Consider the following 21899-nt stretch of genomic DNA (forward strand, 5'->3'; position numbering starts at 1 on the left):
AAAGGATCTCCAGTGGATGCGCGGTGATGTTTCCTTAGTCACCTGGATTAAATCCAGGGTTGTGTTTACTGTAGGGGGGATTTTTGCTTGGCCAGGATGAGGGCTGGTGATGGATCCCCAAATACGGTGAACAGATTCCAGCCCTGCTATGTGGTCGGCTGCTGCTGCTGTTGTCTTTCATGGCATATTCCTTTGAGGCAGGAGTATCTGAAGGAGTCTGCAGTGAGGCGCTGCTCAATGAGCAATTTATATGTCCTCAACAAAGCTTCTTCTTTAGACCCCGAAGGCAGGTCTTAATTGTTAGACGTGATATCTCCACTCTCCCTCTCTGCTTTCTTTGACTGTTTTTTCTTCTCTCTCCTCCCACCCACCCTCCCTCCCTGCAGCTATTAGGAATTGGATTTGGAGCAGAACGATCCATTTAGTTTCTCTCCTCCGTTTCTATCCCTCTCTCCCTGCTTCCACACCTCCTCTGTAGGTTTCTCTCATCAAAGCCCAGGCTTAATCTGTCTATTTTTTACCTCAAGGAATGAAAGCAAGGGATGAGGTAATGTTTTTGCTGTCCATCAGGTGGGCAGTGGTGCATGAGCTCTCTGGTGTACATAGCATACGGAGCTAGTGCCACCACGTGGACCGAGATGAGAAGAGGTCTTACGAAAGCAATAGGATGAGCATGAACAGAACTGCCTTTTCATTAACTCGCTAATAATGATCAAAAGAAAAACACAGAGAACATGACAACAGATAAAGATGGACAAAAATCCACTGATGATAGCTTTAAGGTAAGTGTGACCCACTGCATTGATTCATACAAACACTGTCAGGCAGTTTTAGAGAACTCAAAGCATCTTAAGATACAACTATAAAAGCAGAGCTCCCCCTAGTGGGTACACACAGTAAGTGACTATGACAAAACAGAAGGTTGTATTTGTAAAATAAAAAGCAGAAAACTTTGATTTCTGCTTTGAATTTTAAAACATAATGGAAACTAGGCATAAGGCATGAAATGTGACCATCACAGATCAACTTTCAAACTGCAGAAAAACAAACCAAAAAAAAAAAGAAAAAAAAAAAGAGAGATAGATGCGTGAAAGCGAAGACATGTTATTTATCAAGTTTTTAAAGATATGTTCATCCAAATACCGAGCCGTCATCCTTTGCAGTGTTTTATGAACTGTTTAACGTGACAGAGGTGGAGAAATTGTTTTGCTCATCATATAACTGTAGGTTCATGCACAAACGAAAGTATGAAGGTAGTTGCAGGCAGCAGTCTAACATCTGGGCCCACATTCATTAAGACTCTCGGAGCAGGAAATCAGACAGCTGTCACGCTGGCACCTCTTTAGTCGTGCTTTTGAAAATCAGGAGTGAAAGCACTGAGGGAGTGTTTTAACTTCAGTCTGGGTAAATGCAGACATTTCATCCAGATTTTCACTAATAACTAAAACTCCACATGAAAAATCATCTGAAATGTCATTTAAAGCTGAGAATTGTCAGTATTTTCAATCATGCTCTAATTTGTATATAGTTTTTCTCTTATGAGGAACCTTTTGGATTCTAATCTCTAAGAGCAGTTTTTGAACCCGAGAGTACTCTGAAAACTTTTTTATTGTGGAGGAAAAAAAGAAAAACAGATAATCCTGCTATTTACTAGTAGAACGCATCCAATCCTGCTGTCAGGAGAGCAGGCAAGAGCCGATGCATTGTGGAAGTTTCCATGTTATTTCTGCTGGGGAGAGAATCACTGAAGAGGCCCCTGCAATCTAAACACAGCACAAAAACCCCAGTGGTGAGGCCCAACGAGGAGGAGGAGGAGGAGAACGATGCTGGTGCTACAGCTCAGAAACCACAGCTGTTATCTCTGACTTTGCATAAAGCAGACACCTAAATGAACAAGCTTGTTGTTGAATGTGTGGTGAGATGCAGTAACACCCTCAAAGGTACTTGTACAGTAAGCAACACAGTCTGGACATTGTAATGCAAATGGTTATGCAAATGTACTGCAATATGCTGGTGACGCGTGAAACTTTAATGGCAGTAATCTGGGAATATAAACACATAAATATGGGCCGAGATGCAAAGTGTCAACACGACAGCAGGTATTGTGCTAGTGTCCATTAGCCTGAGATAACAACAATGCTAACCTTCCAATACATAAGGATACATAAAATCCTCCTTTTTCAATCTGTTCTTTATAAACATATATATAAATATTTGTGGAGCACACAAAATGTATCTTAATATTATAGTGGGCATTAAAAATAAAGGAAGGCAAAGAAAGAAATAAAAAAATAAAAACATTATCTGGATCAGGAATTCATACTCTTCCTAAAAGTTTTGCCCTTTCTCTACCTGCACTTGAAGGCACCGTTGTGACAGCATTGATGGGGTCTGATAGAGAAGGTAAAAAAGTGGCTTGAGTCTGTGAGTTAGTCGTCTTTGCTGCGGCTCTGGCCGTTGCAGCTCGGAGATCGGCCTGTGCAGAAATCCCGTGGATGGTCTTTAAAGTGGAGGCAGTCCAGAGCAAAGTGTGGAAACTGCTGGATGTAATGAAGAAGATCATCTGGCAGAGATGGAGTGTGAGATTAAAACAAATGTTAACTTTACATTCTTAATAATCAAAACACTAAACTTAAATATAACATGTAATATGTGGCATCTAAACAGCATATGTAATTAGCTCTTTTGTTTAGCAGCATTAGCATAATTACTCTGATCATTCTAGATCATTAGAGATCGGACTGAAAGTGGCTATTTTGTGCAGATGGGTTGTTTTATGGTAAAAATAAAAAGGTTCTTTTATTGGACAAGAAAAGAATGCTCACAGAGGCTTTGACAGTTTCTAGAAAAGGCAGATGGTGGATGTAAAATCTCGTCTAACAGATGGTATTTATTTTCTTCAGTAAAGCCGAGAAGAAATCAAATGTGACGGTGACAGCACAGACGAAGTGGGGGACACACTGACAGATGCTGTCAATCATCTCTAACGTGGGCTCATTAGTACAATGGTCCTATAAATAATTTGACATCTCTGTCAATGTGTTAAAATGCTTAAAACATGTTACAAACAGAAACAGGGTCTTACCATAAGTGATCTTTCCTGTGTCGGGTCCGAGCGTTAAGCACACACTTGAAAGTCGCACTTCCTTCACTCCTAACATGATTTCCAAGATGCCGGCTAGCTCCTCCTCCAGGATTTCCCCGCTCTCCTCGCTCTCGTACATCTGTGAACCCGGCACGAAGCGTTAGCACAATGCTAGGAAACCTACGCTGGTACACCTGTTAAACTGGTTAATGAGCACAGGTTAATCATAGCGCAACAACTCCATGCATTTAAGCCTGTAGACACAGTCAAGGGGACCGGCTGGAATCAAACCAGCATGAGAATGAGGAAGAAGGGTGGCTGCTGGCTGCTGGTCCAGTCAGGCTGATCTGAGAATTTCAGATTAGCTTCCAGTCAAACCATCTCAAACTGGTTTCTTGAACTTGACAATGAGTTCTCTGTACTCAAATGGCCTCCACAGTCATCAGATCTCAATCCAATAGAAAACATGTTGTAATGTGGTGGAACAGGAGAGTCACACTGTGGATGTTCAGCTCACAAATCTGCATCATCATGTCACTATGGCCCAAAGTGTCTGTGGAATGGTTCCAGCACCCTGTTAAATCTATGCTATAAGGCATCTCTCAGGGTGAAAGCTGATACTAGCAAGGTGTACTTGCTCAGCTGTTGGTCAGTGTATGTTAAACCGGAGTAAGCAGTATAAAAACTTACCTTAAAGGCCAGTTTGAGGGTTTCCATGGACTTTGTGGGTCGACGAACGGTCGACAGAGCGATAACGTAGCGCCTGACGTCTATCTGTCCATCTCCATGCTGGGAACAAAAACACCTCGGTGAACAAAAGGAGCAGGATAAGCCCCACACTTACAGCACAAGTATCCATTGATCTGACCATGTTATCGATTGAAATGGAGGACTGTGGTGTACATATGAAGTCTCTAGTATATTCACCTACTAAGCACTAACCCTGATTTTAACTTTGTGGCAGTGTCATAGCTCCTATATAGACAAGGTTTCAAACTAAACATAGACCACTTTTAGCCCAAGCACTTTAATTATTTAATTTATTTAAATATAACATGTTTGTTGTGAGGCCATGGTCCTCAACCGGAAAAGGGTGAAGTGCCCACTCCGGGTCAGGGATGAGTTCCTGCCCCAAGTGGAGGAGTTTAAGTATCTCGGGGTCTTGTTCACGAGTGACGGGAGAAGGGAGCAGGAGATCGACAGACGTATTGGTGCGGTGGCCGCAGTGATGCGGACGCTGCACCGGTCTGTTGTGGTGATGAGAGAGCTGAGTATAAAAGCGAAGCTCTCAATTTACCAGTCGATCTGCATCCCTACCCTCACCTATGGTCACGAGCTGCGGGTAGTGACCGAAAGAACGAGATCGCGAATACAAGCGGCGGAAATGGGCTTCCTCCGAAGGTTGGCTGGCCTCTCCCTTTGAGATAGGGTGAGAAGTTCAGCCATTCAGCCGCTGCTCCTCCACATCGACAGGAGTCAGTTGAGGTGGTTCAGACATCTGACAAGGATGCCTCCTGGGCGCCTCCTGGGTGAGGTGTTCTGGGCACGTCCCACCACGAGGAGGCCCCGGGGCAGACCCAGGACACGCTGGAGAGATTATATCTCGCAACTGGCCTGGAAACGCTTTGATATTCCCCCGGACAAGCTGGAGGAGGTGGCTGGGGAGAGAGGGGTCTGGGCTTCTTTGTTTGGGCTGCTGCCCCTGTGACCCGGCCCCGGATAAGCAGAAGAAAATGGGTGGATGGATGGATGGACGTTTGTTGAGAGGTCAGCATAGACAGAATCTACCCAGCTAACTATCAAGCCCAACCAATTAAAGTATTTTATCAATATCAAATTATTTTTATTATTTTAAAGAGGCTATGATGGTATTTGACTGCATTTAGGACTAGATAGCCACACAAAGTTCAGTCTACATACAAAGACGCCCAATTTTTAAATTTAAAGTGGACTCATTACAATTTTCCAGCTGCATATTTTTATTCCTGAAGAATTTTACTAGAGAAGCTTTGGATGACTCATAGCTCATAATAATCCTTATTTAGCTTATACTGAGCCTGTGACATAACACTGTTTCGGTTGCCTTTCCCCTTCCTTTAAATTAGCTTCTTTATGGTTGGCTGCTTCTTACAAACAGATGAAGCTGCTGAGCTCACAACTAGCAAGAAAAACATCTATTTGTTGATGCCTGTGGACCATCACAATGCCTAATGTTCATGCCTCCATATTAACGTCAGACTGTAACTGTGTGATTGTTCACACAGTACAGAGAAAACCATCTAGTCTTAATTTAAGGATTCAGCTCATGAAATTGTTTTTTTTTTTTTTTTTTTTTTTTTTTAAGGAGTTTCTGAAAAATTGTCGCTCCTTTGAGCACCTTGTAAAACCCTCTGTTTATTATTAGATTTATGTATCAGGATGCCACAAAGAAAAGCACTGTTCCAACTGTGGCTCACTATTAGAAATGTATCTTTTACCTTTTTAGGATACATACAGGCAGAGTTAAACCACACAAAGCTTGTGTTGTGTTACCGATAAAGTGGAATATTAAAGGCAGCAGATCTGGTTTTAAACTATGCTCATTTTAAATGGTCACAACACTAAAAACAGATTCAATGACAAAAATCTAAAACTCTACAACTAGTTTCTATCAAAAATGCAGGAGAAGAAAACTTTGCAATTTCTTCCAAAAGCCTCCAAACTTCCAAACATTCTCCTCATATCCTAAACATTCCTCTGTGGCCCGTCAGTCCTGCCCAAAATGCCTCGCCGCTTCCCTTCACCCTGCAAACACATTAACTCTGAAGTAAAATTCATTGACTTTACCTTTTTTTATTCTCTGCTATGAGAACTTTATTTTATTTTATTGTGATTTTCGTGAATTTGAAACAAATTTTAAGAATTTTATCGTTTTTATATTTTGCAGAAAGAAACAAAAGAACAGATTTTTATGTATTTTTCTGTAAAGCTCATTTTATAACTTTGTGTGATTATTTGAGCATTGCTGGATCTTTTTAAAAAAACATTTTTTTATCAACTTTTCTTAACATTAAATCCACGTTTATACATTTCCCTTTGCTATATCTTGTGCTTCCTTCATGTTTACCTCATCAAAGAAGCTGTGAACTTCTTTAAGTGTGTCTGTAACAGGGAGGTTGAGGAACTGGGCAAAGTCCTCCAAACCCAGTTTGTCTCCCTGGAGCTTCCTGGCTCTCCTGGCCTGCTCTTCAAGCACCCTGTCTGTTGTTGCTGCTCTCAGTCTGTTAGGACGAAGCAAAAAAAGGAAAAACCTCAAAGAAGCCAGATTAAATAAGAGTAAGTCATACTGGAAACAACACTAAAAAAAAGACAGTACAAAGTGTGGAGTTTCCTCAGCCTTTTTTAAAACAAATCCAGGGGGAAGAAAAAAAAAAAAAAAAAAAAAGGAGGTCCAACATGGTTATAATTATACTCGTAAATTGAAGTTCATTGGGGTTTTTTATTTTGGCTTTTGGTTTTGGTGTGTGTTTCTGCTCAGCCACCAATAGGTGGCAGTGTTTACACACTTTTCCCAAAGTGTTGACTCAGCACCCATCAACCAAGCAGTTTAACTAGTCGTTCCAGTCTCCCACCACTTACCCTAAACGACATGTTAGCTGGTTGAACTCTAGGAGGCTGCGATAATCATATATGCCCAGAGGGCCGCGCGATAGGCTGATCTCAATGTCATCAAAGGACAGGTCTTTGAGCGGCAGGTCCAACGCCCTACGAGGACAGAGAAAAAGTTTTGAGTCAAGAACATCCAAAGCAAGCGTGCGTTGATCATCGGACACTTACTTGGCCATGAGCTTTCTGACGTTGCTGGCGAACAGTGCGGGGTTTTCTTTCTCCTCGTTCGATGGACTGTAAACAGGCAAGTACTAAAGAGAGAGTTCAACTCAGTCTTGTTGTTGTGACACTGATCATACTGCTCGGCAACATAATAATAAATTGCAATAAGTCAGTTTGCTGACTTCTGTCATACGAAACCGCTCACCTCAATCTCAATGGAGTTATGAGGCTGACACAGAGTGAGCCACAAAATGTGAAACCTGGAAGACAGAACAAACAGCTTCATCTACACCCTGATGGAAACAAACAGCTTGTAACTTTAATAACACAGAGTGGGAGACTGTGTGTGTTGTTGTTTTGTGTATATTCTATGTAACCCTGGGAATGCGCTGGAGTCGATCACACCAGACGACGATGTTTGCTTTTAACCAGCCCGTTACACATGCACCTCTCTGCTCTGGTCGGCTAAAAAAAACAAAAAAAAAAAAAACAGCACCTGGTCCCTTTTTTGGTGTGTTTTTTTTTGCATGCTGTGCTTTTTTTAACGCTCCCTGATGGAACAAAAGTGTCCTGGACACACAGCCTCGCAGACATATTCCCAGCGTATTCCCACAGTGACTGTAAAGGTGTGTGAGAGAAAGAAACACTCACGCTCCGGGACCTTTCCACGTCCATGTAATGGTATCCTGTGGAGAGAGAACCAAACACCCCATGAAGCAGTTTTATACAAATCCACAAACTCTTTATGTATCCATAATCACTGTGAGGCACACTTATTACAGTGAAACATAGCAGAGATCCTAGCCTGTATAGAAAAACCACCTGTTGGTTTGCAGAATATTGTTTTTGAAGCCTCAACTTTGCTTTGTGAAAGCAAAACACCTCACTTTCTATTTTATAAGATGGAAATAGTCTAATATATTGTTCAAGGCAAGGGTCATGGCCATCACATTTAAAAGTCAGACACAATGTAGGCTGCGATTCAAAATTGCATTAACCAATAGCGACGCTCCCCTGAAGGAAGGACGACTGAAATAAAGCTGTGGACCCTCCCCTCACCCCCAACCGAGAGAAGAATAAAAAAAACCAAAAAAAAAAAAAAAAACACAAAACATAAAACCCCCTTAATTCCACAACACTTCCTGCGTGCTGCTATTCCACACTCAGTCTCATAACGTGAGAGCTGCCAAACATGACCTGACTTGACCTCGCATCGAAGAAGGCGGCCATCACTAAATTAACAAATGCAAAGAGACTGAATGGAAGCACATCTTGTGGTGCGCAGAGAAAAAACAAACTAAGAAGCAGTCACCCTGTCCTTTATTTTCACCTTCTCTGCCTCACTTAACCGTCTTGCGGTGCCACGGTGTCAAAGACGTCAGCGCAGTGAGTACACCGAGCACCACGGGAAACGGTGACAAAGGCTTTCGAGGGAATGAAAAGAAAAACGAGGTAACAGGAGCTGCATGTTTAATGAAAGAGCGGGGAGAGGTGCTGAGAGAGAGACATGACACCTCTGTGTGCATGTGTACATGCGCACGTATGTACGATGCGTGTGTGCGTGAGAGACAAACAAAGGATGAAATATCATCCCACTACAACATGAGCTCATTCAACACAAGAGGAACACACTAATGTGAAGGAAAGAACTCACTGCATCACAGGCGTGTCAGTGTGGGTGTGTACAGTGTACGTGGAGTCACTATAGACGTGACCTACGTCTAAAGCTGCAGGTATGGGAGGAGCCACAGAATAGGATCAAAAGGAAGAGGACAAGATTTATGGTGTATACCAGTTTGTTTGGGTAGCGTAGTATCACTGGCTGCACTGGGAGTCCTGGGATGAAAGCACCTGAGGAAGACAAGAGGAGGAGGAAGGTGATGAGAACAATCTGGTATTTTTGCTAAACGTGATCGATTGTCCCCAAACCCAGCTCAAAGCTTTTATTTGAATCCTACTTCTTTATCTTGTGTCAGGCATGTCACACGTCAAATTTATTTGTTTTTATAGAGTCAAAGTAACTGAGAAATTAGCAGTATTTGATGGAAAATGATGGGGAGGGGGTTTCCAAATAGATTTTATGAGTACAGAAAAAGAATAGAGTTGGACTGCATCAACTGGTTTAGTGAGTGATAAGATCATAACCTCAAAATAACATCGGGAACAGGGACAGAGCGTTTCCATTGAATTCTATTATATCTTGCTGATGATGGGCAGGCTGATAAAAGCTACATACAATATTTATCACTGGACAAAGACCTACTCAAGCTATTCAGTAACTTATGAATGGATTGCAAAGGGTTACAAATATTACACATGAGCATCAGGCTCAGTTTACCAACTTTGTGTGTCTGCTGTTTAATGCTGGCCACAGACCATACAATAGGTTTTTAGAGTTTTGATGGATAAAACATCTGCCTGATGCTGCTGTGAATGAAGCTGCTTATATCACAGCAAAACAGTGAACATGTAGCTCAAGCTGAAAGTCACCAAATCATCAAAACTGTCCTATAATCAGCTGGTGTAGATTTAAAACCGGGTTTTCTTTTTCCAAGATTCAAGAAAATGTTGCTAGAAAAAAAGAAATAGAAATGAGATATCTAATATATAACAAGTTCCTTGTACCCTGTAAATGAAACACATAAAGCTAACTACACAACAACCTGAAAAAATTACAGTAAGTAAGTAAAAGAAAACCAGACACATGCATCATGAATCACCTAGCTCAGTGTGTATTTGAATAACAAGCCCTGGAGGCAGGGCGAGGAGGATTTTAATAGTTGTTTAATATCAGTGATGGAAAGGCTGATGGAGAGCTGGCATATTAACTAGAGTGTAAATCAACAAAGAGTCTCCGCCAACAAACACTGATGAGTGGCTGAGACCTGCATTTAAAATGAATAAAGTTATAATTAATCGGTTTTCTCGTGAGACTGTGAGAACGTGAAGAGGAGTGAAAGAGATCTGCAGCATCTGAATGATAATGACGAGACTATAGTAAGAGGACAGGCAGACAGATGAGGAAAGAAACGCTCTATTAAAAGACTGAAACGAGAAAAGGACATAACTGCAGTGTGCATTCACACACACAGGTGGCTTAAGCACATTAACACACACACACAGTTTATCTGTTGAGCTGGGAGCCAGTGATGAGATGTAACAAGAGGAGACACATCCAGAGAGGACCGGTAACACATCGCACAATGATCTAACCAGACACTCACACAGTGAGTGAAAGCAGGACAGAGTGTGACCCACAAGGCTCACTGCGAATGGCCGAATTATGGACTGGAAGCAAGGGGATTAGACAGAGCAGGCAGGGAACAATGGCTGACAACGTCTCTCACACACACACACACACACACACACACACACACACACACACACACACACACACACACACACACACACACACACACACACACACACACACACACACACACACACACGGGATGTGAGCAGAAATATAAAGAGATGAGTGCAACAGTTCTGTGTCCTGAAGCAAGTCACCGAACCTCCAGACTCACTGTGTCAAAAGAGAAATTCATTTAACCAGACATCTACACCTCCAGTTGGCAGCTATGGAGTCAGCCTCATTCATACATAATCGTTTACAAGTCCACGCACACTACGTGAAATGTATACTGAACAAAGCAAACAGACCAAGTGTCTCCATTAACAGACACACCCACTACTAAGAACTATAACCAAACACAGTCCTCAGGCAACAAAGGCAACAATGAACCTAATTGTCACAAATGTTTTAAAGGGATACATGAAGTTATTCATGTATTTGTTTGATCCTTTTAGAAAAGTAAAACATAAGGTGCGGGGGCCAGAATCCAATCTAGTCCACTAGACAGCTTTAGAAAATGTGAAGGAGCACATGGGTTTTGAACTTAGCTGTATTATCACCTCCACCCCCCAGTGCCATCCGTACTACAACATGAGCAATGAACTAATAGATAAACAATTACATGTTAAAAAAAAACAAAAAAAAAAAAACAACCAAACATTGGATTTTAGCGACTATTTGGGGTGTTTTGTTTTTGTTTTTTTTATCTACTAAAGTCCATCCATCCATCCATTCGCTTCCGCTTATCCTTTTCAGGGTCGCGGGGGGTGCTGGAGCCTATCCCAGCTGTCATAGGGCGAGAGGCGGGGTACACCCTGGACAGGTCGCCAGTCTGTCGCAGGGCCAACACACAGGGACAGACAACCATTTGCACTCACATTCACTCGCACATTCACACCTAGTGGCAATTTAGAGTTTCCAATTAACCTATCCCCACAAGCTGCATGTCTTTGGACAGTGGGAGGAAGCCGGAGTACCCGGAGGTAACCCACGCAAACACGGGGAGAACATGCAAACTCCACACAGAAAGACCCCGGCCTGATGTTGGAATTGAACTCAGGACCTTCTTGCTGTGCGGCAACAGTGCTAACCGCCGTGCCACCGTGCTGCATTTTAATGTTTACTTTAAAAAAAAAAAAAAGAAAGAAAGAAAAGATATTTTTCTGTGAATTAACGACAACTTTCTATTTTGTGATTACACGATAGTCTGCGCAGTGAACTACCTGAACCTTTTCTGAAATTTTACACATTAAATCATGTAGTCTCACCGGTCGGTCCCACTTACGCTCAAAGTCGGCTGTAGGTAAAATGAGTTTACTCGACTACGCTGCTTGCAACTAGTCGGTTAGTCTGTTGTTTGGAAGTTGTGCAAAAGGGGAAGATGGTGTATGTGGCGGGGTATGGTCTGTGGTGCCATGCCCGCCATGATTCATTTAAAGTAGTGCCGAAACCCAGCAGGCGGCATGGCGGAACTGCAGCCGGCGGTGTCACGCTGCCAGCAGGAAGAACTCCCGGACCGGATCGAACGTGGGAGGCAGAGGATTGAAAATCTGGCAGCTCTGATCGGGTTCTGGCCAGCACCGCTGCCACCCCCACCGGCATTCCCCGATAGCGAGGGAGTGGAGGAGGTCCAGACTGTTCTGGCGCCCATCCTGACCACCAGGGTGAGGCCAGGCAGGATGCAGCCAGCCACCGCGCCCATACCCACTCCATGGGTGGGAGTGGCTGCTGCCAGGCAGGGGCCTACACCCGTTCCTGCTCCCCAAAGGAGGGCCTCTGAGCAACCGCCGGGCCCACGCACCTGCCCAGCCATAGGTGGAGGACGAGGTGTGTGAGAGATCGGCGCAGCCAGAGATGGAGGTTGAGGCGCCTGCCAAGCTGGAGATGGAGATCGAGGCGCGCGAGGCTCCTGCCAAACCAGAGGTCCACATGCTGTCCGGACCGGCCTCACTTCCACCAGAGGCTGGCGCATTGTGTGATCCTGTGCAGCAGCCGCCCGCCAAGCTGCTGGTCCCCAGACCCACCTCGTCACCAGCCCCACTGGATACGTGGGTGGTCACCTGAATGGACACCTCCCGGTAGCTGGACCAGGGGTGCCGACGGTCAGGGCTGATTCGACCAGATGGCTCCCCGGCCTCAGTTGGGCGATGCGGGTATGTAGCGGGGCGTGGTCTGCAGTGCTGCTACAGGGAAGGCGGACACACCTGAGCGGCATCCGCAATCACGCCTCACTGGCTTAAAAGTCTGGTTGTTGTTACTGGTGTGTGTTAAGCTGGTGGCTGGAAAGCCGCAGCCTAACACTGCAGTGTTACAGCACCAACAACTGTGGAAATAAACGTAGATGCTAAAATGCAAGCAAACATGAACGGGTCTGCCGTGGTTCATTTACAGTGCAATAGTGAGCCTTTTACCATCGAGTGAAAATTTCTGACTTGATGGTGGGTCTAGATGGAAATGAATGAGATTTTATCAAGGTAGTTTGCATGCATGACGAGTTCAGAGCAGTTTTATTGAGAACCAGTAAGAATAAACACACAAAAGACTATCTTTACAGTCAGGCCAAAGCAGGAAGTGGACTGAATACATACCAGCCTTGAATAAGATTAGACCCGACCTGTTGGTGCAGGTCCCCTCCGGGAATATCATGATCTGCAACAGACACAAATCGCTCTTCATTTCTTGTTTGAATTTGCTCTCGCTTTTAATTTATCACCTTTAAATTCCCGGGTGTCAGCTGAGATCAGATCTCTGTGCCCTTATGCGTATATGCATGTAGTTTACCTGAGGCCACTTCCCTCCAGAGCACGCTCTCCGCCTGATTTCCTCGACAGTTTTTCGTCTCGAGTCTTGGTCTGACCGAAACACGAACACTGGCCTGATGTAGCTGATCAAAGCTGGGAGAGGATGATGAAGAAGTGGATTTTGGAAGTAAGCCACAACAAGTGAATTAATGTTCAAAACACTGAATAAAAGAAAACTGATGGAGAGTTGACTTAACAGAATGCACAGTCTTTGTCACACAGAAAGAAAGAAAGAAAGAAAATCTGGAGGCATCTATAGCTCAGCTAAATCTATTTAGTTACCTGTCTGAATGCATTCTGTTACATTGTGCAAATGCTGTACATTATTATAGGAATTTCAGTAAATGTGCACTTACTGCCCCAGACTGGGATGCTCCTGCTTTCCAGTTTGGTGACTATGGAGCACATGGTCATAGTGACTGGGATGGCATCAAAGTAAGAAGAATGTGGTGCCACAGTGAGGATGGGCGCTTCAGAGGGTTCTACCCGTTCTCCCTTCACTTTGATCCAGTGGAAACCTCCGCAAAACCACATGGCTCGCATGATCGCTCTTAGACACAGGTCTATAAACCTGACGAAGGACACACAGACAGCTGCAGAGGGACGTTGCTAGCTGGCAGAGTTTTCAAGCGATGTTGAAATTTACACTTCCCGACACTTCACCCAATGCATGAAACTATACATTTTTAGACATAAGTTGTAACGGCCGCCGTTTTCTTTGTGAGCATTTATTACACGACGTGCTGCGGGGAAAAGCCTGTTCTAACGTTTGACTCTAAGGTTTATGTTTTAGCACCTGGCAGCTCTTTTTTTTACTTCTCATCCGTAAATAATCTGCTCTTTCACGTGATTCACATGATCTTGAGTTTTATTGTGAAAGGTCTATGTGGAACATAAACAAGCGGACACGCGATGCTGTTACCGTCGTTGATGCTAACCACAACGCATAAAAACAGTCGCTTGTCCGTCCATAGTGTGGTTATATTAAAAAATATAAGAGAAAGAGAGAACTTTAAGAAATGAATATAGCCACTACAGTGACCATCAAAACGATGAAAAAAAAATATTGCCGTAAACAGTTTATTTTGCGACACCACGAAACAAACGATAGTGTAAAACGAAACGATAGATGTTTTTATATCCTCATCCGATATATATCGTTATATCGAACAGCCCTACACCACGGAAATACATGGATACATTCGAAGACTTTCAGGTGTTTGGACCAATGTTTTCTTTTCTGATCAAACCAGAAATCCACAGCTGTGCGTGTTCACAGAGCTTTCATTCTCACCTGCTGGACGTCACTACCTGACAAGTTTTACTGTCTTAAGAACACTGCAGAGGCCTTATTGACAGTATTTGGCTCCACACGAGTGTCCTCAGGTAGCCTCTGAATGCTGGACACTCGGAGACCTGTGTCTCTGAGTGGGAGACCAGAGATCACATTAACATGTGTGTCTCTGTATTAACAAATATGCCGTGTTGGCCCAGTTTATTTTTCTTATCAGTGCTGTGAGGAGACCATAAATAGCATTGCGTTTTCTGTTGTATAGTTCCTTTGCTGTTGGTGTTCTTGTTATTGATAAAAAGTGTTTGTTTGGGGGTTTTTTTTTCAAAATAGCTGATTTGCCAACACCTGCGAACAAATATAATTCTATAAAGTTGTTCTGTATAGTGTGTAACTGTTGATATAGAGCGTTATTAAATTTATTGCTAATGCAATGGTTGATATGACACTCATCATCAGACCCCTGCTATAGACATATTTATCTTCAGAATGTGAGTGAGTGGCTAAATCTGTTCATGTTTTTAGCAACAATTTTTATTAATCCGCAGTCTTTTTCACTAATGTTGTGTTTTCTGTGTTTTAAATACAACAATGGGCTCAATATTTTATTTTTTAGAGGTTGTCAGTAACGAAGAACCTGTAAAAATGACAGAGTGCTGCACTCTAATTATTCACACAACTAACATTTGTATAAAAGCATACCAGCATGCTGATGTTATACTGAGCAGACAGTGGGCAACAGTCAGCATCTCAATTTATAATTATATATTGCAATACAATTTACAGGATGCTGAGATTTTCACACATTTCTGTCTAATCCCATAAGTCTTAGTAGCACATGGGTGCTTTCACACAAACCCACCTCCTCCACCACGACTGAGGCTCGATCGCAAACTCCGAACGTCCCAGAGAAGCCGTGAAGGCGAAGGGCCACGCCAGCAGCATGAGGAAAGAGACCAGCAGCAGCCGCACCGGAAAAACTGTAACTGACATGAGTCCTATCTGCAGGGACAAAACACACAGAGACACAAACAGTCACACTTCTGCTGCACTTCAACAACCTGCTGTTTACTGTAACATCCCTGCTGTGTTTTAGCCAACTGTCAAAAAAACAATAATTAGCATAGCATACATTCCTATACAGCTGAGAAACATCCTATTACATTTTACAGTGTCAACACTCCATCTGTGCCTTTAGCAGAACACAAAACCACATAATTAACACTAACTGTGCTTGTCTAATCGCGCTTTAAAGGCCCAACACACATCAGCGGTTTGCACTATCAACGCCGATTACCGAAAGCAAGAATAAAGGGAGGATATAGGCTTAATTGTGTTTGCATCTAAACAACGTTTATTTCAATATATTAACAGCAAATCATCCTAAAATATACTCTTATTCACACACAGCCCTTTCTACTGCTGGTGTCGTTTGAAACCAGACTCTATGTAAAAGATCCCATTATTTGTGTGTTTTTGGGTGTGGCAAGCCCGTGACTCGCAATTTGCTACTGAATGAGTATACACGGCATCCTCAGGTTCTCAATCAGATCCAGCGTTTGCTTATTACATCTTTGTTCCTACAAAAAACCTCAACTCCAACATCGCTAATATCAAAGCTTTAAAGAACAGCAGTCCCCAAATCAACCGATTGAACCATGCTGACTAAAGCCATCTTCTACTTGCAGTGAAGACTGAAGAATCATTCGGTATACAGGAGACTTCATGGTCGACTCAATGATGACAATGTGTCTAGATCGTGTGCTTTAAATCACCCCTCTCAGCTGGTGTGAGGTATTAGGTGTGCTGATATGCTGTGTTTGATCTAAACCAGTTGGTCTCATCTGTACAAGGACAAGGTTCCAGAAGTCTTGTGGTTTGTCCAGTTGCATCTTTACAAACCTGAGATGTGCTGACATGTTTGTTTTTTAACATGCTAACTGAGGCCTGTAGCCTGAGCACTCAACAGTCTGGTCTTTGAATGCGGTGGGATGTCCACTCCTGGAAAGGTTGTGCCGCACATCCTTTTTCTGACAAAACCCGTGAAAATTCTGTTTGTTCACCAGAGTTCATGACTACACATCAAATCTCTGGGATTACTCATGAATTACCTTAAATAAGCCTCAGATCTGACAGTTGCTACTTCTATTGCCTAATGTTATGACCATAAAGGATTCTGTTAGTGTTTCTGTTTAGTAAAGGTCACTCGTGGTGAATGGATGACTCTCATTGGGTTTAGCCAACAAAAGTTCACATGTGTTGGGTTTAGTTCGCAATAATTTTACATAAATACGAAGGTAAAAAGGATAAAACTACAGGATGATAAGGATATAAATTGAGTTGACTGACCTGTCATGACTTCTCTTACTGTGTAATGACAAAGATTTGGCAAAGTCACGGCCTCAAGGGCAAATTCAAACTGTGTAACATTTAAAAGCTCCTTCGTTTTGCTCGTATGACCTCTATTTGATCCCTTCATTCTACACATTTATTGCGCTCCCCCTCTCATTGAGCTCCAAGCCTGCCTTACAGTGATCTACAATCATGCTTCTCGCGTATCCATCCATCAGTCTCTCACTCTCTATTCCAAGTCGCTCAGCTGTACCTTCATTTATCTTGCTGTTCTTCCTTTTATAGTTTTCCTCCTACTTTGCACTGGTGTGTTTTTTGTCACCCCTCAAGGGAGTCATATGTAACCTCCCCCTCCCCTCCTGCTCCATCTTTCTCTTCTTCCCTGTGTAGTTGTCTATCTGCAGGAACCCAGGTGCACTCTTCAGGGCTGCATTAATAAATAAACAGCAATGGGGGTGATTTATAATGCTCGAACGCCTCTCTCCACCCATCCGAGCTTGTGCGTCACCATCAGAGCTTAACAAGTCCATCTGGGAGGATCTGCTGACATTTTCTCAAGAGGTGGCATAAGAAAATGCAGGGGCGGGGCAGAGGGGTGCAATTTCCAGTGTTTTAGGAGAACGCCGGCTGATCCTTGACTAAAGATTTGAAATTTGCAGTAGAAATGCACTTCAAGAGCACTGAGCTCACTTACAGCACACAGAATAAAAGTGACTACAGATCAACAGATGTAGATTTTTTTTCTTATTGTACATTGACGCACAATTTGTTCAATATTGAACGTTTTAATCCTTCACCCACTAAAAAATGTATAAACAACTCAGATTAAAGCAGTCACTGAATTTCTTTGTCATGTCATAGTAACTGATGAGGTTGCTCTGTTGTACCTAATGCTAAAGAGATTCTAGGAATCTACAGTCTTGACACGCATACGTGTACATTCAATTCAATTCAATTCAATTTTATTTATATAGCGCCAAATCACAACAAAAGTCGCCTCAAGGCGCTATGTATAGTTGCGTTAACACTTTCAGGAGACATTTAAGGAATGTAGTGACTCAGTCTCTTACTTCTCACTACTTTCACTTTCTACACATATAAAGACAAAGCAAAACATCTGGCACGTACCTTAAATGTGACAAAAAAAACAAAAAACACACAGGGGTCTGGCCAGGCAGCAGAAAGTTAGCTCGATGTGATGGAACAGTATTCTCCCATAGGTGTTCACTTAGGTTAAGATCTGGTGAATGTGAAGGCTATAGCACATGATTCATGTCATTTCCATATTCATTGAACCAGTCAGTGACCTCTTATGCCCTATAGATCGGGGAAATGTCATCCCGGTAGAGACCACTGCCATCAAGATTGAACTGTTTTATTATTTCTGACCTAAAGTCCCTCGACCTCTGGCTCTATAGATGCACAGCTACAATATTTATTTCTGCTTGACATGTGGCAAAACGTGTCATTTGTAGGTGAAAACACAGAATTTGTAGTTATTGGCTCCCCTTTGTACAAAGAAATATTAAAAATTATTTTGAGACCATGTTCTACAGGTTGTGCTGCACGAATTGACATGCAGAGCTGCAGATGTGCACATTTTGTCTGCACCTCACAGCGTCACACTTTTAAAAGTTTCACTACTAGTGGTTGTTAGCAAGTATCTGCAGACTAGTGGCATCTGCAGCAATCTGATAGTCCCTAAATCAATCACAAGCAAGTTTTTGGTCTAGCACCCTCTTTGTGACCAACTTCACACAATAGCCAGAAACCCCAAGACACCACTTGAGGGGAATATGCAGTCTCAGGGCTCGGCCTCTGGGCCTGTGTGATTGAGGCCATAAGAGTGACTGATACTGGGATATCATGATGGGTGTTTCAATTTTTAGAGGTTCAACAAACCACCTATTTCAGAAAAAATAATCCTCATATAAATGGTAAACTTGATGACGATTACAACGGATCTAAATCCACTAAAATATTTTAACACTTCCGCTGACAAACCATTTTCCCAAGATACATTGCTCCCCTGTGTATTGTGGCTCGCTACAGTTTTAACCCGTTAGGAAGGTAATTGCTCTTGGCTAATTGTTTTCATTGAGGCAGTGAATGCGTACCCAGGAAGCACTTAACCTGTCCTACCATTTGTCATATTTCGGCTGCCTGTGCAGCAGGAACTGAAGCCAGGCAGTAGCAGATCAAAGCCAAAAGAAACACAACTTTATACACACACGCACTGTTAAAGCCGTGTCTGGTATTAATCCCCATCCATTCGCCGGACATCGCAGCTCTGTTTAATGTCACAGGCATTTTGTTTGTGAGCTTGAGAGCTGGCAGCTGTTGGCCATTCAGTAATGCGTGACTCAGCTGGAATGAGCTTCATTTGCTGACCTGGTTGGTTTACGGTGCTGTGATCATGTTTGCTGGGAAGTTAGAAAAGACATTCCAGGAAGAGCAGCACCAATCTACTGCCTATAGCAAACAGATTCATAAGCATTAAGCAACCATGCAGCCATATCTCTAGAAACAAAAGCACTGAGGAAGTTGCGTTTTGTCGCTTTCCTCGTTTTCCTTCAGGCAAAACGTGTATTTGTTTACACGAGCGTATAAACCCTTCACAGGTTCTGCAAGTGGAAAAGCGTCCCTCTGGAAGCAGAGCAGCAGGAGGTGTGAACCAGACACAGACACACACATGGTCAAGTTTACCTTCGATGACCTGCTGCGGTCATATGGCACAGACACGCTTCCAACTTAAAGCACACGCCGACTGAAAAACTGACACACTCAGGCACTAATAAGAGGGGCCGGTGGAGTTAAAAGCTTTCAGCAAGCCAATGTCAAGTGGTTGATAATAAACACACACGGGCCTTTTTTTTTTCAGTCATCTTATCTCGGTGGATTTGTTAATGGTTAGGCAGCAGTGAACCAATTTTCAGACCGTTGTATGTTTCGTTGAGCATGAAAGCAGACACCTCTGGGCCCTGGAGCTATGGGAGAGGTAACCTGAGGGGGTCGATCAGGGCTCTCTTCATGTTTTCACATAAACCTTTAACTAGATAAGATGATTTTCAGTTGATCAGTAACTTGTGTTTAGGACAATGGCATGCTGTCAGCAGACCCTAAATCACTTAAGTCAGAAAATCTGCTGAACCGCTTGATTAATGAGGAATCATTTCAGCCATACTGCTCTCCTCCAGCAGCGAGCCAACTGATGCAGGAATGAAGCCACAGCTGTCCTGTCTTTTCTACATTTCCATGCTTTAGAGCACATGCCTTATTTAAACTGTACTTTTCCCATCTTTGCTTTTCTTACTGCTGTGCAGGCTTTCACCACTCCGGCAGCCTAATGAGGACTATCTGAGTACACATTAAACTTGTTTAGCTGTCAGCTTGTTTAGCCGTCGGCTAAAACTCAAGCGTAAACACAGCCCAACTGTGTGTGCACTCAGTGAAAGGAAGCAGCTGGAAATGCAGAACTGTGGCCTAACAGAAGTGAAGTGTATGTTGGGCTGATTAGCATGTGTCACTGTGCCAGCTAATCAGGTCAATATGATAGTGCACAGGGTTTCGGTCTTGCAAGGTCTTCCCATCCACAATAGGCCTGTCATTAAACAAAACATTAAATAAACAAACAATGCAAATGTCTGATATGCAAAAGACGGTCAATTAAGATTCAAGACTGGCTTTACACACCCATCCAGGAAAATGTGAGGAAAGTGGCTGACTCCACAATGAACCCACAAAGCTTCAGATAACACCAACAATGCAGGAAATGGGTCTGCATGGCAGGTGCTGCTGTGTGGGTAAGACTGAACAGGTGCTGCTGTTTATCTCTGAGAAAATAGAGTTCATTCAAACGTTTTTTTTAAAAAAAAAGACAAAAAAGGAGCTCTTACTCTTGCATGATTTTCCTCAACACTGAATGAATTCACAGCATGTTTTTAAATCCGGTATGACACAACTTTTGCTTTTTAAAAAGGGGCACAGAAACTAGATTTGTCACCGCACGATTTTTGTCCTTTTAACCTGTTTGTCGTCATTTCAGCTGAGTGTCGGACCTGAACCAGGAAACAACTTTTTTCCTAGACAGCCACACAGCATTATCACACTGCTGTCGGTTATTGAAACCCTATCCGTGTTCTGTGTTTTCCTCGTCCGTTTTTATTCCAGTCAACATTAACGAATAAGAGTCATGAAAAAACAGCGTCATTAAAGCGTCGGTAAAGTTTAGGAAAGTAGGAAAGTCACTAAACAAGCAGCACATTGTGGTCGGAGGACGGAGGAATATGTCTATCTAACATCATCTTAGACAAACACAGTTTATAACTTGTTATTATCTTTACTGTCTTACCTTTATTTTTTCTGTCATGGTCAATTTGAGCTCGTGCACGAAGGGGTTTTTACCCCCTCCTGAAGGGCGACTGTTTGAAGGCTTCATGGTGAACGACCTAACCCGCAAATAATAAAAGAAAAATGGTGCCTCAGTGTGTCCTGTTACTCTTTCGCTGATTTTATTCTGCTGGAGAAGTCTTCCCCCTCAGTCTGTCACTCTGTCACGGACACCGATGATGCTGACTGGGTGGAGAGGTGTGCCGCTCACCTCATGCTTCAGATCAAGCCAGCTAGATGAAACCGGAAGAAGCGACTGTGTTTGTGTTCCCGTTGTGGGTTTCAAAATAAAACGAACGCAATTCCTCCTCATTGTAATGACGCTAAAGTGAACAAAAAAAATTCATAAAACCGAACTGAGGTGAACACCATGCTATTTACCGCACATGAAAAAAATCATTGCTTTTTTTTTTAGTCTTTTAAGCTGGAAGCTCACATCGAGCTTGTTATTTAAACCATCGTGTTGAAGCTTTTACTTTGAAAGCAACGACAGTGCAGGGCAATCAAATTTGACACATCTGCCTTCTTATAATCGGTCATCTATAACAGAAGACTCTGAGTTGGGCCAAAAAACCTCCGGTGATTGCAAAAATAATATATAAATATTTAAACTGTTGTAAATAGGCCTATAATCTGCCAAGCATATCTCACGTGAATGAAAACAGTATTTTTCTTTAAACCAGTCTCACATTTAAAAAAAAACGTGAGATCTCGTTAAGAGGACAGCATAAATTGCAACAAATATGGCGAAATAGTTCTATAAAGATATTTAACTTAAAGGACTGAATTGATTATATCGTAGAAACAAACACAAAG

At 42.8% G+C, this 21899-nt stretch overlaps 1 protein-coding gene across 1 annotated transcript; it reads right to left on the reverse strand.

Moving 5' to 3' along the window:
- Window positions 1–763: 763 nt before the first annotated feature.
- On the reverse strand, window positions 764–21325 carry lpcat1 (lysophosphatidylcholine acyltransferase 1). The gene is made up of 14 exons (XM_004563666.2): window positions 21046–21325; window positions 15205–15344; window positions 13408–13622; window positions 13032–13144; window positions 12839–12899; window positions 8688–8746; window positions 7547–7581; window positions 7101–7155; window positions 6902–6984; window positions 6704–6829; window positions 6192–6345; window positions 3776–3874; window positions 3086–3224; window positions 764–2563 (listed from the first exon to the last, which is right to left on the reverse strand). The coding sequence occupies exons 1-14, from the start codon at window positions 21130–21132 to the stop codon at window positions 2430–2432; spliced, it is 1500 nt and encodes a 499-aa protein (XP_004563723.1). The 5' UTR covers window positions 21133–21325; the 3' UTR covers window positions 764–2429.
- Window positions 21326–21899: the final 574 nt, after the last annotated feature.

Source organism: Maylandia zebra, linkage group LG22 (genome assembly GCF_041146795.1).
Source record: "Maylandia zebra isolate NMK-2024a linkage group LG22, Mzebra_GT3a, whole genome shotgun sequence".
In the NCBI taxonomy this organism is placed as follows: domain Eukaryota; kingdom Metazoa; phylum Chordata; class Actinopteri; order Cichliformes; family Cichlidae; genus Maylandia; species Maylandia zebra.